Source organism: Mangifera indica, chromosome 1 (assembly GCF_011075055.1).
Source record: "Mangifera indica cultivar Alphonso chromosome 1, CATAS_Mindica_2.1, whole genome shotgun sequence".
Taxonomy (NCBI): Eukaryota; Viridiplantae; Streptophyta; class Magnoliopsida; order Sapindales; family Anacardiaceae; genus Mangifera; species Mangifera indica.
Window position 1 is genome coordinate 20,194,721 of NC_058137.1, and position 17,867 is coordinate 20,212,587.

Sequence of the window (17,867 nt, forward strand, 5' to 3'; positions counted from 1 at the left end):
ATAAATGATCTAAGTTCGAGTCTCTATTACATTTGTAAAATCTCGAAAATATTACTTATTATGTATTAACATTTACCTATAGTTTCTTCACATTTCATACAAATTCTAATTCAAATTCACAATAATTCTTAATAAAAGAAGAAACAACTAGAAAAATAAAGATACTTAATTGGATTCAGGTAAGTATGGGTCGGGCCGATCTTGTCTCCATTTTTGCAGCCCGTCTAAAAATATCCGCAATTCAGATTTATTTCGGGTCAAATAATTCAAATCAAATTCATACCGATATCGAAAACTCTGAAATTGGAGACGCTTGAAAATGTTCGGTAGAAGCAGGTTTCTCTCGTTCCCAATGGTGATCGGAGCAGTTGTGTAAGTTTATACCTTTTTCTTAATCGCTCTATTATTATTTATCTTTAAATTTCTTTGTAACTTGGACTGCAAAGTTTTTCTCCTATGTTTTCATTGTAATAATGATTCGAAAGATTGACCGGCGGATGGATTTGTCAATGCTGATTTATGAAGATTATTTTGTCGCACTGATAGTGGCCATACTTAGAGCATGTGTTGCATTTGTTTCATGGTTTCAAAGAGTAATCTTGCTGCTTTTTTTGGGTAGATTTATTTAAGAGAAGACATACTTTTTGTGAATGTAGTAATATAAGCAGATAAGCAAGAAATCTCATAATCAACCACCTGTTCTATATTTTCTGTTCTTTATGGTTTATGTTTACTTCTTCTATACCTTAGTGTACTTGATTTTATTTTCAAGTTCACCAATTCAAATTCGTAAATAATATTTGTGAGGGATGATTTACATTCGGTTGATTCGTGAAAACTGTGTGACATTGATGATGTTAACACAGAAAAAGCCTTTGTACAGAAGCCGGAATGTTGTGCGGTTCAATACCAATTTGATCCTATCTTTAAGATCTAAATTCTTGCAACAGGTGGTGCAAGAAACTGAAGATGGATATCTATATCCCTGCCTGTATTAGGCATCTGATATATGCTTATCTGAATACATATAGCCTCATAATTTTAATTTCTATGTTGTTTTCCTTGTAATTCATAGAGCCTGTTGTGCACAATTTCAAATTCATATAGTTGGTTTAAACAATGTGGAAAACCTGTAGCTTTTCATGGGCACTGTTGAAAATTGGAAGAACTAATGACAAACTTGCTGGTGTTCAATTTTTGTGATAGAACCAGGACAGCAACCTTGACACCATTTTTTCTCTGTTTCTTCTTTCTTAGAGCACAGGTTCCTTTTGTATATGGTATTTTATTTTCTACTCAATGATTCAGTTCTTGTTATCATGGGCGATTGCATAAATTTTGCATTCATGTTTTACTCTAGTAAATCTAATAGAACCTTTTTCACGATTCTGAGTTTTGCATAGGCTTGATCTGATCATATGGTAAATTATACTCTTACTGTGGGAATGATTTAATCATTTTTCAGGATTGGAGTTGTTTCAGGAAAGGCGATTTTTGGACCACCACTTGATGAGTATTGGAAAAAGAAGCTTCAGGAAGAGGCAGCTGCCAAGGGATCTGATTCAAAATCAAGTTCTGACCTATCATCTTGAATATTCTTGCAGTGATTATTTTGTAAAAGGTGAGCATGAATTTCTTTTTCCATTTACTTTTTGAAGAGGCTTGAATTGTGTTCTGTTGTTTGTTGCTTGTGACGTTAGACTATAGCATATAGGAATGGAGCTGATGCAACTTCATTGTATGCAATTAGTTCCTACATACATACTTTTATGAACAGGTGAAACTAGTTCATTTGTTCAGTTTACTGGTCAAAGCAGAATTTATAGGCAACTTAATTGTTGAAATGACATTGAGTTGTAGCGTTCTGATAAACACCAGTGCTGAATATTCGAATTATAGAAGACCTGACATTGTAGATTTCTGGCATGCATGTTTTTTTAACATTCACCCATGTAGATTTGAGATGGAGATTAGAGTGTGATTATGTTATATTAAGCTTAAGTTTACTAAATCTTTGATTTGAAATATGTAGCTGATATCAAACTTCCACTTGCAAAATAAATAAATAAAATAAATAATAAAAACTTACCATAACTTTTGAATTTTATGGAGATTACCTTGGCTAGACTTAAAATTGCTTTTTACTGTAAAGTTTTTAAATAATTATTAACTATTTCCTTTCATAATACCTGAAAATTTGTTTATTTTTTGAGAAATGTTAGTCCTTATGTTATCTAAAACAAATATATATCCGGTATTCATTTTAGAAAATTTGTCTTTATATTATCTTCAAGCTTGTTAAATTTAAGGTTAGAGCTTGAAAATTGTTTCAATTAAATAATATCTAAATTTTATAGTATTGTACGAGAAAATATATCTGAAATCAAATCTGATAGAAAGTTATTGATCTGTATGATGCTGTGATAATCATTTCCATTACTACTTGCTTGACTTTTTTTTCTACATGTTAATTTGTTTGGTGGTCTCATAGCTAATAGGATACTATTTCATTCCTGCAGGAATTATTGTTGGATTGTCAAAAGCATTTTTCTAGTCAAATTCTTAAAACAATAAAATTATGGCAGGGATGTTAAGAAGACCTGTGTTAGAATTATTCATGGCACGAAGGATAAGTGAATTCCAAACAGACCAGTTAGGGCAGTTACACTTATAAGGCAGAACTCTGTTAGAAATACCTTTGATATGAAGGGAAAAAAATATCTCCAAGCAAAGGTATGTATTCACATTATGTATCATATAACTTTAAATGTTATTACCACAAATTTTTATGGGGTTTATCCATAGCCATTTAGCAATTGAGAAGAATTTAGTTTTAAGTACATTTTCTGGGGCTTCACAGATTTTTACCCTGGAAACTTTAATATTTCTGCAATTTACCCATTCAATTAAAGATATTTGAGACCAACAATTCCAGAAACAAGGCAACAAGCGACAAGTGGTCATTTATTATAGAGCTGATTAGAGTCTGCTTCAGTCCTTTCAATCTTGCTTTCTTACTATAAAGACACCATGTGATACTGAACTTAAGTAGGCAGCATAATGCAAACACTATCCAATATATGTGCAAGAACAGTGTGAGACAAAATATAGCAATAGTAGAAGACTTAGCAGAAACAAATCTCGCAGTAACAAGGCCCTCAACGCCATTTTTAACAACTGCTTCACAAACATCAGAAAATCTTTTTAAAGCATCATGTATTTTCTCCTTTAAATTCTCAAGAAAGATGTCACCATTTCAAACGAACTCGGCCAGTTGAATCAAGAACAAAACTTCTATAGTTTGTCTCTTCCAATGTGGAAGATACTTTCCCAACTCATCCGCAATTTTAACCTCACTAAAAGAATTTCTTGGACTCAAAACAGTCTCATTTCTGACCCTAGGGTTGGCCAAAGTAAATCACACCTGAGTTACCCCACGAAATCTTTCAAATCTCTGTACACGATTCCAATTCTCTCAACAGAATCAGAGACTGCTTCTGCCACCGAAATCAAAGCTCCTAAAACCTTTAAAACTTTCTCTCTTATAAGCTTCAACAGGTAAACAATAAGCCCTGTATATAATATAACGATTAAAACTACAAGCTGCCAATAAAAGAATAAATTTCTTCTCTTTCCGTGAAAAATCAAAACCCTTTTTACCAACTGTAGGTCCATAAATCAGTATCGTAAAAAGAATAGAGTTTGCAGAAAGTGAGGTAGATAATAAATGAAAAGAGAAAAGAGAAATATAGAATTGAAAGCAGGGTTGCGACTAGGGATGGCAATGGGGAGGGGCGGGGAGGGGATATCAATCCTCGTCCCCGTCCCCGTAAGGGATATCAATTCCCGTCCCCATCCCGTCCCCGTTGCGGGGATAAAAAATAATCCCAGTCCCCTCCCCACGAAGGAAAATCCCCTCCCCGTCCCCACAGGGAAAAATCCTCTCCCCATACCCATAAATATAAGTTTTAATTCTTTTATATATTTCAATAAATAAAATAAATCATATTTTTCCAAAATATCACTTGCTACAAAAACTACAAAATATTATTTGTTATTTTAGTTCAAATATAAAGTTTTCATAAAATCTAACAATATGTACTAATCAATCTCTTCATTAGTAGCTCTTCATGTATGTGATTTAGGGTAATTTTATAATAACATTAAATTTAACACTTTTCATTCACTTCAATTGATTTTATCAAGTTTATAATTTATTATTTTTTGTGTGTAAAACCTGGTGGATTGATTAACTAAGTTTTGAAGTTGAAATAAAATTAATTTGGTGCATTTGCATTTTATGATAATGAGATTCTGGGGTTTTTTTAATATATTAGATTAATAGTTTAGAAATTAGTAAAAGCTAATAATTGATAATTCAAAAATTAGTAAAATTAAAGTTATAGTTTTAATAAATCATAATGTAAAAATTTCTAAAACTTAATAGTTTAGAAATTATTATATTAATATATTAGGTTTAGGGAGAGGGGTGGGGCGGGGAGGGGCGGGGCGGGGTGGGACACATGTATCCCCATCTCCGATTACAAAGATTTTTTTCATCCCCATCCCCGCCTCTTTCCCTGTTTTTATCGGGGAATCCCCTCTCCGTTAAGGTCGGAGAGGCTCGGGGTCCTTAAAATCGGGTCTAAATTGTCATCCCTAGTTGCGACAAAGAGAGTGCAAAAAAGACAAAGGATTACATATACGTAGTTAAAGATGAAAGTGACGTACCTTAGAGGAAAGGGGAGCGTGTGGCATAACATAAAGGCGGAGACGACAAGAGAAAATGATCAAGTTGGCTTTTTGAGTAATCCTTTAACCGCCTGTGAAATTAGTTAAATTAAATGCTGCAAAAAGGTGTTAATTTTGGTTTGCTAGAGGCTCAGCGCCTCAGTGATTCTTGGGCATCGAAAGGCGGGTGGGAGTGGGTCGGCAAGAACGGGAAGCTTGTGAATAGTGATGAAGTCAAGTCTGTGTCGGCAACTTTATGCATAGCAACAACTTCTCCGATCATCATTTAAGGGCAATGAATCGGATTAATTATAGGTCAAAGGATTATTTTCCAACCAAAGTTGTGTGAAATAATAAATTCTCATCCGTTAAATTTAAAAAATCTAGATCTTTATTATCTTGTTAAAATTAATTGTTAAGATTAAATACAAAAATGTTATTTAGTTAAAAATATTTAAAAAATAAAAAATTTATCACATTTCTTCCCTCTGCCTCACCCCCTCTCTTTTTTAAATTTAAAAATCTAACACTCTTTCATATCCAAAGTTTGAAAAGTAGTTATTTTCTCTCTAGGGTTTTTTCTACTTTTTCGACGATCGTCTCTAACAATCGACCTACCCAAACTCCTCTACTCTAGCCAAAATATATCAATCTTCGACCAAAATCGTTGGAAGAAGACGAATCGTCTTCATCTGCCTGAAGAGACGAAAATGATGTATTCGTCTCTTTATCAGACAAAGATGATTTGTCTCTTCATCGGATAGAGATGATTCGTTTTCGTTTGACGAAAATGAATGTTGTTGCTTGATCTTTGGCAGGGGAGGAAGATACATTGAAGGTTGTTTCTCGGCCAAAACAGAGCTGATCAGAGAAGGGAAAAGAAAACCCTATGGGGGAGATGGTTACTTGTCAAACTTAGGGTGAGGGAAAATTGTTAGACTTTTAATCTAGGTGGAAAATGTGATAAATTTTTAATTTTTTTAAATATTATTAGCTAAATAACATTTTTACCCTTAATTGTAACAGTGATTTTTAATATATGTATGGGTATTTGGGTTTTTAAAAGTCAATAGGTGGGAATTTGTCTTTTTACTAAACCTTGGGTGAGAATAGTCTTTTGCCTTAATTATACCATATAACATTTTGTACTATGAATGATTTTATTAGAGGCAATATAATATAAATAAGTCAAATGAGTATTTCTCACTTAAGTTTTAATGCAAAGACAAATACACACTTCCGAGGTTTTAAGAATCTAAATATCCACTCATGAGCCAATTTCTATTAAAAATCTTAATTAGAGTTAGGAGTAAAACTGTCATTTACTAAAAAAATTTAAAAAATTAAAATTTTATTATAATTTCCTCCTCAAGTTTAAAAATCTCACAATTCTCCCACTTAAAGTTTTCAAGTTTTGAAAAGTAATCATTTCATGTCCAAATCCCTAGGTTTTCTTTCTCCCCTCTTCAACGATAGTGACTATTTGAAGATAAAGGGAAGAGTTGGCGACCATCTCCTACAATCAAAGAGACGTTTTCATCAATAAAGAGACGATGTCTCTTCGTCAACGTCCAGGAAGCGACGATCTTAGACTTTGTCTCTTCGTTGATGGAAATGTCTCTTCAGTTGTCAAAAATGGTCATCGACTCTCCCACTCGTCTGTAGATGGTTACTATTGTTGGAGAGAGGAGAAAGGAAACTTAGGGATTTAGAGGTGAAATGGTCACTTTTAAAAATTTAAAAACTTTGGGTGAGAGAAAATTGTAAGATTTTTAAACTTAAGGAGGAAAATGTGATAAAATTTTAATTTGTTTGGTAAAGGCCAAAGGACTATTTTCCATCCAAGGTATGTTGTTTTCTCAAGTTTCTCTCTATTAACTTTGAAAATCTTATTTACCCACTCGTGCGTAGTTAAAATTAATAGTTTCAAGGGTAAAATCATCATTTTGTCTGTATTATTAAAAATAAACTTAAATTTGATTTTATTTTTCTCTCTAAACCATAATAACTAACAATCCGTGTTTTCAAAAATAACATTTCCCTCTTAGGGTTTTCAATTTTTCAGATTTAATTTTCTAGCGCTGTTTCTTCCTCTCCGATGACCTCCAGGCGATGTCTCTTCCTCTCTAGCGCGACCTTCTTCTAGCGGTTCTCTTGGGCATCGTCGTTGATAAAGACGATTCGTCTTTGTCTTGACAAAACAAGTCGTCTTTGTCGATGATGATGCCCAAGAGAACCGTCTGAAGGAGTTTACACCAAAGAGGAAGAGATGTTGCCTGGAGGTCATTGCAGAGGAAAAAATGACGTCAGAAAATTAAATTTGAAAAATTGAAAACCTTAGGGGGGAAATGCTATTTTTGAAAACTTGGATTGGGAAAAATTATTAGTTTTTAGGGTGTAGAAGGGAAATAATATAACTAACAGACTCAGTGAATTTTAACAGTCTATGAGTAGGTAAATGAGATTTTCAAAGTTAACAGAGAAAAACTTGGGAAAACCACATACTTTGGGTGGGAAATAGTCCTTTGGCCTTTAGTAAATGATAATTTTACTTTTATCCTTAACTTAAATTTTTAACAAAAATTAGGTCATGGGTGAATATTTGAGTTTTTGAAATTCTATAAATATGTATATATCTTTATATTAAAACTTGAGTGGAAAATAGTCCTTTGGCCATATAAACAAATCTCTCCTCACTTTCTAGTTATATACGAAATAACCCTGATAAATTAAAAAAAGGAAGAATGAATATTGTTTGATTTGATCTAGAACATAAACTTAGACTTTTTAGAAATAAATATAAGTTACAATAGTGACGAGTAAAGTTAATTAACTAATCCTGTTATCCACTATGAAAGAAGAGTATGAGTGAATTGGATATAAGAAAGTCTTTTGCATTGATTTGACTCATTGTTGAGAAGTTTTATGTCCACAAGTATGCTATTGACAACTTTGAAAAAGTATTCTGACAGAGTGTAAGAAGTGATTACAAAGGAGATATCTTGAAAATAACTTGATTTTGAAGAAATAGGAGAATAGATGTATCTTTTTGGTAGCTTCCTCACCTATCTTAAGGTGATGCTAATGTAATTCTTTGTGCCAAATGATGCTCGATCCCTTTATTTCCCTTTTATCCCTTCATTTACAAAATCCTTTATATTTACATGATAAAGAGAAAAAGTTATGCTTTTATCGGTTATAATTCAAATTTAAATTTAAAAATTAATTTCATATTTTATTACATTATGAATATATCTCAATTTCGTGGAAAGTTATTGTATTCTCACATTGACATGAGATAAGGATAGAATATAGGTTGGCGGGTCATTTCGTTTGGACAAAGGACATATATTCACATGATAGGCTATTGGTCACTGTTAATGTGGCTAGCCGCTTCTTTGAATGTATTTTCATGAGTTTAGTCAAGGAAAAATTTTGTCATATAACTATTACCCTTAATTTTTGGAGTATGAGTAGAACTTTAAAAATTTTTCATCTTTTTGTACTAATGAACGACATGTGGCATTCCAACATTTTCGATGATATCTTTTGACATTAGTGCTTCAACTGGTATGGTTAATGTTTCATATGTTTCATGTCCTACACTGACTATGTCGTTTCATGTCACCGCAAACTTTAATTGGACACGTCTTATTTGCATAGCACGATTAATGACGTGTCTATGGGATGATTTGAACTATCATGATAACTTCTCAATTTGTCTCAATTCAATTATAAATAAAGAATATTACATTGAGTCTTCAAAATCTTCTTAAGTCTTCATTGATCTTTTAACTTTGGAGCTCTTCTTTTAGCGTTTATTTACATTGACTATAGGTCAGTGAGTTATCAATCCCTAATGTGTCTTTATCATTTAGTTTTCTAGATGATAATACTTGAAATTCTTATATATATATATATATATATATATATATATATATATATATATTTATCGTTTTTGTCTTTTATTTACACAAATACTAGGCAATTTACGTTGAGCACTATTCATTTGTCCATGGTGAGAGAACAAAAGTTCATAATTTGATTTCTTTTTTGAAAGGGATAGTTTTTTGGATAAGCATTCTACTGGATCTTTGAAACAACCGATAGGGGAAAAATGCTCCCCTTGATACCATTGCGAATTAGGGCGATTGTCATATGAGGGTGTGTAAGAGAACATTATGTCATGATGACAATCCTAACAAAGTTGTACGTTTCATGTGATTCGGCTTTGATTTCCTAACCAAGATTCCTCTTTCTTTTATGAGAACTATGTAGACAAAGTTGCAGAGAAGAGCTATCTTCATACACTAGTGAGTACATTGAGGTAATTTCTCGAGAAGAAGTTGAAGTGAAGACTGAAGACATGTTTGTTGCATAGAGTACTAAGTTGACACCTACTGAGGGGGCAAGCGATTGATCTTGATGATGGAAATCACCATTCTTATTTAGCTTCTAAGGAAGATGTTGAGCCAAGTTCATGCATTGAAGACCACTTTTTGCTATTTTTTCTCTTATTTATTGCTTATAAAATTGTAATTATAATATGACACAATTAACAAAATCTCAATTTTGAAGTTGCAACTTTATTTAATTGTTACTCTACATGATTTAAGGATTTTAGTATACACCTATAAGCAATTAGCGAACAAAGACTTGAAATGTAAATGTAAGAATCAAGTGTTAGTGTACCTGAACCTAGGCATCTAGTTTGTGAGGCTTTGGTGCCCCCTAGTCATGAACAAACATGGAGTTCACGTTGTTGCAATGCTTTAAATAAATATGTAGTCTTCTAAGTGGAGTTTTTCTTTTTGTTTGATGTAATGCCTATGGTCATTAGGATAGTGACAAGACTTATCAGGACCCCACTTGATACAATAGGCCTTTAGGGGAAGTTTGGTTGAGGAGAATTAAAGATTATTTTGATAATTTATCTTTTATTACTTATATTACTTTGTTTAGTTTATTAGTAATAAAAAATTTCGGTAATATTTTATTATCAATAGTAATATGATAAGTAATGTAAGGGGTACTTTGATTATTACTTTCATCTTAAGTATTAAAATATTATCAATGTAATTTTGATTTTATTATAAGTATATCCTTATTTATTAATTTTTTAGGCAAAAATAATCTCATTTTCAATTAATATAACAAATAACATAAAAAATATTTTATAATTATATCCAACGGTATTTAAGTAAAATAATATGTCAGTATTCTTTTATTATCTCTAAATAAATACAATAATTATTTATACATATCAATTTTTACCAATTTTTATTAAATATAATAATAATTTATATCCAATCATCTTCAAGGTAATATTTCAATTATGGTAACAAAACATTCTCAAAATCAAACGCTCCCTTAGGGTTATTTGTATCATCTTGTGGACATTATTGACAAAAGTGACTAGTGAGGGTTAGTCATTGTTGCAGGTTGGCAGAGCTTTTTGTTTTCTCTTATTCTTGTTCATCTCTTTAATATGTCTTTCAGTTTGTATGATGCAGATAAGTGTGTTAGTTAGGATTTGCATAATGTTGATGAGGTAAGTTTGTACTTCCTCAATTAACATGAGTTATATCCCTTTGGAATATTTCACACATGACATATATTATCCTTTTGGCATGAATTATCATTTGCACATTACAAGTTGAAACCATCTTCCTAAGTGTGAGTTATACTCTACATTGCGAAGATTGAATTTTCCTTGGAGCAAATTGTACTTTATATCATGCAAATCAACATAACATGAATTACATAATTACATTCGGAATGTCAAAGGTTGATACTTCCAAGGAGTAAGTTGTCTTTGTACATTCAATATACATGAGTTATACCTCTACATGACAAAAGACAACATTATTATGATGTCGATTATCCTCTATAACATCAAATGTTGATATACAAGATATATTTTACATGTTGAAGGTTAAAATCATCAACACACGAGTTATGCAATACATGCTAAGGGATGACACTTCCATCGATGCAAGTTATGGTTTATATGCCAAGATGGATTCTTTTGCATTTGACAAACTTCTTTGGAAAGACCTAATAAGTATTTAGATGGTCATGCAAATTTGACTTACAAGTTTAGTAACTAGTGTTGTCTCACCTATCAAAACCATTTATAGCACCAACGTGTGGGACATTTAGCGATTGTTATCCTTTCAATTGAAGGCATGATACATGTGTTAAGAGACATCATTCATTAATTGTCATGTTGAACCTTGAGCTTGACAGCATAAGTCACCTTATTTATTGTAGTCGAATTAAAAGTCATTATCGAGTGATAAGAGTATGGCCCTTGGGTTCAACAAGTGGGGTTGTTTGTCCTATCAAGACCATTGGTTTAGCGGCATTGAGTAGCATGGTATATGCATTAAGTAAATAGTATTTATTGGACAACAAGTGAAGATATATACTTAATACATGTTATTACCCTAAGGAACAATTATAGGTTCATTGTGTGTCACACGTTAGATAGGACTTGAACCTTATATTCAAAAACATCTTGTTGTCTATTTGCTAGAGGAGATTTTGATGGAAGATAGAAAGTTTGAGGCGTTATAAATTTGAGTCTCAAGCAAGAAAGATTACAATAGTGACAATTAGAGTTAAACAAATAAGAATAAATGAGAGTGAATAGATTGGACACAAAAAAGTTTTTTAAAATGATTCAACTCGCTTTTTGAGAGTCTACGTCAATGGTTATGTTATTGATAACTTTAAAAAAAATTCTAACCAAGCATACGTATTGTTTACAAGAAGGATGTTTTAAAAATGATATTATTTTGAAGAAATCTCTAGAGAAGATGAATATGTTTTTTTAAGAATCTGCTTGCCCATTTACCCTTTCATTCAAAAAATGTTTTGTATTATAGAATAAAAATGAAGAGTTATGATTTTATCGATTATGACTTCAATTTAAATTAAAAGATTATTTTTCTATTTGATTATATTAGAGATATTGTAATGATATAGTTCTGATTTGATGTGAAGTTATTATTTTTTCTTATTGGCATGAGATAAGGACAAAATGTGGCCGGCAATTCGCTTTCTCTAAATGAGTAACAACTATTTGCATGACAGGTTGCTCGTGCTTATTCTTATAATTGATTTAAACGTGGCTCTATGAATCTGGTCATGGTAGTGTTTTACTTTTGAGCAATATTATATGTATCTATTTTGGGTATACAAATATATACTTACTCATATGTGTCATCATATGATTGGTTATTGTTTTATTCTTAATTCAAAATCATCCAATCACATGATGACATATATAAATTTGTATATATTTATGTACCAAAAATAAGTACACATAGTTTTATTGTTTACTTTTATCATATACAAGTTTTCTTGACACAATCTAAAACCCAATGAAAATTTTGAAAATTAAATCTCTATTTTTGGCAGTAGTAGACGAAACAAGCGCCAAGGAGGGTTAAGTGACCCTTCTTGACTTCTGAAAAAATTTCATGAGTTTACATGTATTTCCAATTCTACTCTTGTCCTCTTACTTTAATTTACAATTTTACAACACAAATACCTTTCCACTTTTATTGAACAACGCTGACGAAATTAGGGTTGTCGTGCTTCTCACAATTTTCTCCACAGCTTCGTCAACCCTTCTCCTCTCCACCTCCATTTTATATTGATGTTCAGTTATTCATTCAGGTCTCAATTTCATCATCTGTTTATTATTTTGAAGGAATACCATATTTACTTTCTCAAATTTAGTTTTGTTTGAAAAAGTACACCAACAGGAGCAGTCCCCACATCGAATGTGATGCTTCCTTACTCTTCTGTTTGATTACAGAGAAAACAAAGGAAAATTTTCATCAATTTGGAGATTATATCAACGAAATTATGTGAAATACATGAATAAACATACCAGAATCCTTAGCGCCATCACATGTATTCATGTTGTTTGTTGTAGAGTGACGTGAATTTTTTTTCATTTATTAGCACTTTGCACATGTAAAGTGAATTTGAATGTTAATATTACAAAGATATAGTTAACATGTAGCAAATTATTTTGTGTATGCCTTTGTCTTCAATTATATGCATATCAATCTCAATCTCAATCTCACCTACAACTTGTTTTGTATATATGCATGATTAGTAAGACGAATAAGTGTTCCTAAGTGGTCTCCACATACAAACTTTTTTTTTTTTATAACTTGTTTATGAAAATAAATATTCAATAAAATTTTTAAATTAAAATAGGAAACCAACCAACAGATAATCGTAATGTTGTATTATAAGTTTGAGATGAAACAAGAAAAACAGAGAAAAGCATAGAATAGATAATTGAAGGTGCGAAAAAGGGAATCCAGACTTTACGACTAACTTCTCATATCATATATTATGTATTGATGAAGAATGTGTTAAAAGTGTAACAAAATTTTCAACTAATAAATATGTAAATAATAACTCTTATAGATTTTTAAAATGGCACCACCATTATACTATTTTGATCTTTTATATGTGTCTTGTTGTAGATATTATTGATAAATAAAATAATTGAGGAATATTGATGTTATCCTTCTAAATTTTATTTCCGGTTTTGTCACTAAAAAACAATATTAATTATTAATAAATTACTTCCCAAACGTATAATCTTAATAATTGATATAATCTTATCAATCAATGGCCAATATCCCGCGGCTGTTCTCAAGTGGAAGAAATTAGTCACAGTCCATTCAAAAATCTCTTCAGTTCCTAGTTTCCAGCCCTTTTGACTATGTCAATTCTCCAATCCAAATTCTACTCAATTCCAGTTTCCTTCAAAACAATAAAATTATCCAACCGCCCCCAATGAACAAGTGTTCTTTACTCCAGCAGCGGGCCGCCGCACGTTGGCACCATGTAATCAAGCATTATTCGCCAGGTGTAAACCCACTGCATACGTGGCATTTAAATATAAAACCCGATTTAACTTATGATTATCAATTAAATAGATTATATAGGGTTATCGTAAATCTTATTTACAGTACTTTTATTTATATGAAATTGCCCTTGACGTACAATTTTGGTGGAGAATGAGACAGAGCTGAAATTTTTATTAATATTGTTGTTTATTTTCTCGAAAAAACAAAAGTAGAAGGAGAAAGATAAGATTCAAGTATTTTGAATGATGCCAAAAAAAGATTTAAGTTTGGGAAGAGAAGAGTTGTTTCGCTTCTGTCTTTCAGCTGCCATCGAATTCCTCTAAACTTAGAATATTATCCACTTGCAACTTCTACCTACGCGTTTCCCATTTCTCACATCATCGTCTTCCTTCATTTCCGAATAACCTACCTGCAATTTCAATACCAGGTCAGAATTTTCCCTTTTTATTATTTTTTATATTGTATATTATCAACAATCATGGAGACTTTTAAATTAACGTGCCTGTGCTGTGAGTTTTTTCATCTGGGTGTTTATGTATTTGTAGTTGTGATACAACTGTAACCTTCGGTTGTAAGTTTTGTTTCTTTCTTGTTTTTTATTTTTATAGGTTTTGGATGAACAAACATTCGTGTTCGTTGATTTCTTTTTAAAAGATTGGATTTGTTTATTAGATTCTTCTTTCTGCAGCTGTTTGTCTTCTTTCTAACTTCAGAGAAACCCTTAATTTCCAAGGGAATTTCTGACTCTAACGTATATATATATATCTCATGTCAAACTGTCAAAATACATTAACTTCAAAAACAAGCTAGACGCCAATCTCTCTCTTATCTCGTTTTTAAACACGTTTTGGTTATCTGTCTTTCGTGTTTTGAATATTCTAATAAGTCGGTCTTTTGCATAAATACAGCGGCCCCTGGTTTTCGTTTACCAAAACTACATCCACACTGTGCATGAAAGCGAACGTCTGTTAATAGCAATTCATGGAGATCATCCCTTACAAGCCTTACATCGATCCTGAGTTCGAATCACTCATCGAAAGAATTTACCCGCCCAGGTCCATATATCTAAATTCATAACGCTTAACTACATATTCACTTTGTTTTTTTTGTTCTTTTTCTTCTCCTCTTCCAACTTAATTTGCTTCTGTTGTGGCATTGCAGGGTTTGCATCGATAATGAAACTTGCCCAGACTGCACTCTTGTAAAGGTTGGTACTAATACGTCATTCTGATAGATAGTGATCCTTTCGGCTGATTATATACATTAGATTACATGAAGCTTCTTTCTCCCTTTGCTATTTAAACCATTTTTTGAGTATCCAATTAGGTATACAAATGAGTCACATCAAAACTGGGTGGTTTAATATATGGATAATCCAATTATTTAATTCACTGTTGGAGATTCCACTATGTGAGACCTCTGAAAAATACAATAACTTATCCATAATTAATTACTTAAGCATATGAGCATTAGCATCAATAAACTAATGGTATATGATTTTATAGTTAACTTTTTTGAGTATGGAACAAAAGCATCAATGCCGACACATTTCCCCTTCCCCCATAGATTAATTAGCTGAGTGGAAAGCCAATAGAAATCAGTTGTTTTCAGAAAACAAATAAAGTAAAGTATAAACAAGAAGGCAAGTTAGGATTATTGATGTTCACTTTAATTTTTAATGTCAGAAGAACCAGTGCGTTGCATGGTAGCAATGTTAAGCTGAAGCCATCTATGTAACCCCTTTGATGCCTTCTAGGGAACCACTTTTCTCCGGCAACTTAGATAACCAACTGGTAGGGTCCTAGGAATCAGCTTCCCTTTTGTCTACAGAAGCCTAAAAGAAGAAAGATAAAATTAAATAAGAGTTCTATATGTAAACAGGTTGACAGTGCAAACAAGCGCGGGATATTGCTGGAGATGGTTCAAGTATTGACAGATCTTGACCTTGTTATATCAAAATCATATATTTCCTCTGATGGTGGTTGGTTCATGGATGGTTAGTGCTTTCTTCTGTCATACTTCCATAATCAACACGAGTTGTTGATTGTTTATCTCTTTGCATAATGAAAAGGAAATAGTATTTATTTATGTGTTGTATTTGTTTAGTGGTAACTTTATGAGCTACACATGACTCACCCACGATGATGCTGACCCTATTTCATGTGGGCCTTTTTGTTTTGATTACATGGCGCTCAGTGTTCCACGTCACAGACCAGCTCAACAACAAAATCTCTGATGAAACTCTTATTCTTTACATTCAGCAGGTATCTCTCATTCTCAATTATTCCATAACACCATTTATGCCAATAAAATTATGCAAATTTATTTTAAATATTTTTAAATACATAAATAGATATATTTGATATGTATGATTATATGATTAAATAAATTTTGAATTAAAAAATATTAACACTCAATCACATAATAACACGTATAGTTATATTTTAATTTATATATTTAAATTAGATATATATAATATTATTTTAATTATACCATTATTAACAGAAGTTGAGCCAAAATTAACTATTGGGTCAGTTGAGACTTAGTGATTGGGGGCTCAAGTCAATCCTTTGAACATTTCTATCAGTATCTTGTTTAAGGGTTTGTAAAATGGCCACTGACAGGCGCTATGTACTAATAGAAGAGAAGGGATCGCAAAAGAATTACAAGCCCGTCTGAAAAGAGATGTGAGGCCACGGCATGTTTCAGTTGAAAACTCAGCCTTAGAGATAACTGGGACAGACCGACCGGGTCTAATGTCGGAAATATCAGCTGTGCTTCATGAGTTAGGATGCCACGTCACTGCTGCCGTGGCGTGGACCCACAACTCCAGATCAGCATGCATATTATACATAGAAGATGGATTAGACGGTGGCCCAATTACAAACCCAGATAGGCTGGCGCATGTAGAAGAGCAACTACAGATTGTAGTTGCTGCCCATCATAGGGAAGGGGAGAAGAGAAGTGCTAGGTTAACCAACCCGGTGGCCGGCCGGACCCACACCGAAAGGCGGCTCCACCAGCTGATGTATGCTGACAAGGATTACGAGCAGTGTCAGGGTTGTGAGAAGGGCGTTGGCCACTGGAAAGGGTGTATTCGGACGCATGTATTTATCGAAGATTGTAAAGAGAAAGGATACTCAGTAGTTAATGTGAGATGTTTAGATAGACCCAAGTTGTTGTTTGATACTGTATGTGCTTTAACTGACCTGCAGTATGTAGTATTCCATGCTGCTGTTAGCTCCAAGGGCTCCTTCGCCGATCAGGTACTTGTCTTTCCACTCATTTTGCATAATATTTTTAACATGGAGTTGATTTTGATGTTCTGTTATGTATAATTATGAAATGGTAGGAGTATTTTATAAGGCACGAGGATGGCTGCACTTTGGATAAAGAAAGCGAGAGGATAAAGCTGACAAAATGCTTGATTGCCGCTGTCGAACGGAGAGTCTCGCATGTAAGTTCACATTATATCCACCTAAACAGATTGCCTTGTGGCTACTGGCTGATATTATTAACTATTTTGTGCAGGGTTTGAGGCTGGACATCAGCACGAAGAACCGAATGGGATTGCTGGCGGACATCACTAGGCTGTTTCGCGAAAATGGTCTGTCAGTGTCGAGGTCTGAGATAGGCACAAATGAAGATAGAGCAATTGGGTCTTTCCATGTTACGGATGCTTCAGGGCATGAGGTAGATGCGCACACAATAGAATTAGTAAGACAAGAGATAGGAGGATCCGTCTTGGTGGTGAACGAATCCCCTGGTAAATTAGACAATAGGTCAAGAGTCTCGCTAGCAAGCTTGTTGTGGTCTCACCTAGAGCGCATTTCAAGCAACTTCAGCCCCATTAGACCATGAAGAGTTCCCATGTTTATATTGTGCTTTTGTTAGTATTCGTTGTAATGAATGGATCTACATAATATGCTCTTCTCGATACCTCTCTGCACATATGTCAACTAGTTAAGAAAAAAGAAGATTTAGTCTTTCTATATTTAATTTCAAGTTTCTCGTTCATAATGTCTGCATAACTCCTATATAATCTTTATCAAATTTATAAATACGTATTCAAAGATGAAATACTTTATAAGCTATTACCACAAATTCAACTTCATATCATAGTAGTAATTCATATTACCTTATCTTTTTTTAACCCCAAAAAAAAAAAAAAAAACCCAACGGTATATATTGAGTTTTACTGGGTAACATACATTTGGCTCTAAATACTGGTGA

At 32.7% G+C, this 17,867-nt stretch overlaps 1 protein-coding gene and 2 long non-coding RNA genes across 8 annotated transcripts; 2 read left to right on the forward strand and 1 right to left on the reverse strand.

Annotated features, from left to right (window-relative positions):
• Nucleotides 1-215: 215 nt before the first annotated feature.
• On the forward strand, nucleotides 216-9,532 carry LOC123213273. Of its 3 annotated transcripts, XR_006501682.1 has the most exons (5): nucleotides 216-372; nucleotides 1,466-1,621; nucleotides 2,520-2,733; nucleotides 8,792-8,895; nucleotides 9,010-9,532. It is a non-coding gene; the product is annotated as an uncharacterized LOC123213273 (long non-coding RNA). The 3 variants fall into 3 exon arrangements; XR_006501681.1 differs by lacking the exon at nucleotides 8,792-8,895; XR_006501680.1 differs by lacking the exons at nucleotides 8,792-8,895; nucleotides 9,010-9,532 and having other exon boundaries at nucleotides 2,520-2,842.
• Nucleotides 9,533-12,048: 2,516 nt separating this feature from the next.
• LOC123194587 lies at nucleotides 12,049-13,071 on the reverse strand. The gene is made up of 2 exons (XR_006497295.1): nucleotides 12,635-13,071; nucleotides 12,049-12,545 (listed from the first exon to the last, which is right to left on the reverse strand). It is a non-coding gene; the product is annotated as an uncharacterized LOC123194587 (long non-coding RNA).
• Nucleotides 13,072-13,844: 773 nt separating this feature from the next.
• LOC123209895 (ACT domain-containing protein ACR1) lies at nucleotides 13,845-17,651 on the forward strand. 4 transcript variants are annotated; one of them, XM_044627993.1, is made up of 8 exons: nucleotides 13,845-14,061; nucleotides 14,543-14,689; nucleotides 14,796-14,841; nucleotides 15,516-15,630; nucleotides 15,822-15,898; nucleotides 16,259-16,900; nucleotides 16,987-17,091; nucleotides 17,166-17,651. In XM_044627993.1, exons 2-8 carry the CDS (start codon nucleotides 14,616-14,618, stop codon nucleotides 17,493-17,495), a joined length of 1,389 nt encoding a protein of 462 aa, XP_044483928.1. In that variant the 5' UTR covers nucleotides 13,845-14,061; nucleotides 14,543-14,615; the 3' UTR covers nucleotides 17,496-17,651. The 4 variants fall into 4 exon arrangements, with proteins under 4 accessions (XP_044483928.1, XP_044483950.1, XP_044483941.1 ...); XM_044628015.1 differs by having other exon boundaries at nucleotides 13,848-14,061; nucleotides 15,831-15,898; XM_044628006.1 differs by lacking the exon at nucleotides 13,845-14,061 and adding an exon at nucleotides 14,068-14,205.
• Nucleotides 17,652-17,867: the final 216 nt, after the last annotated feature.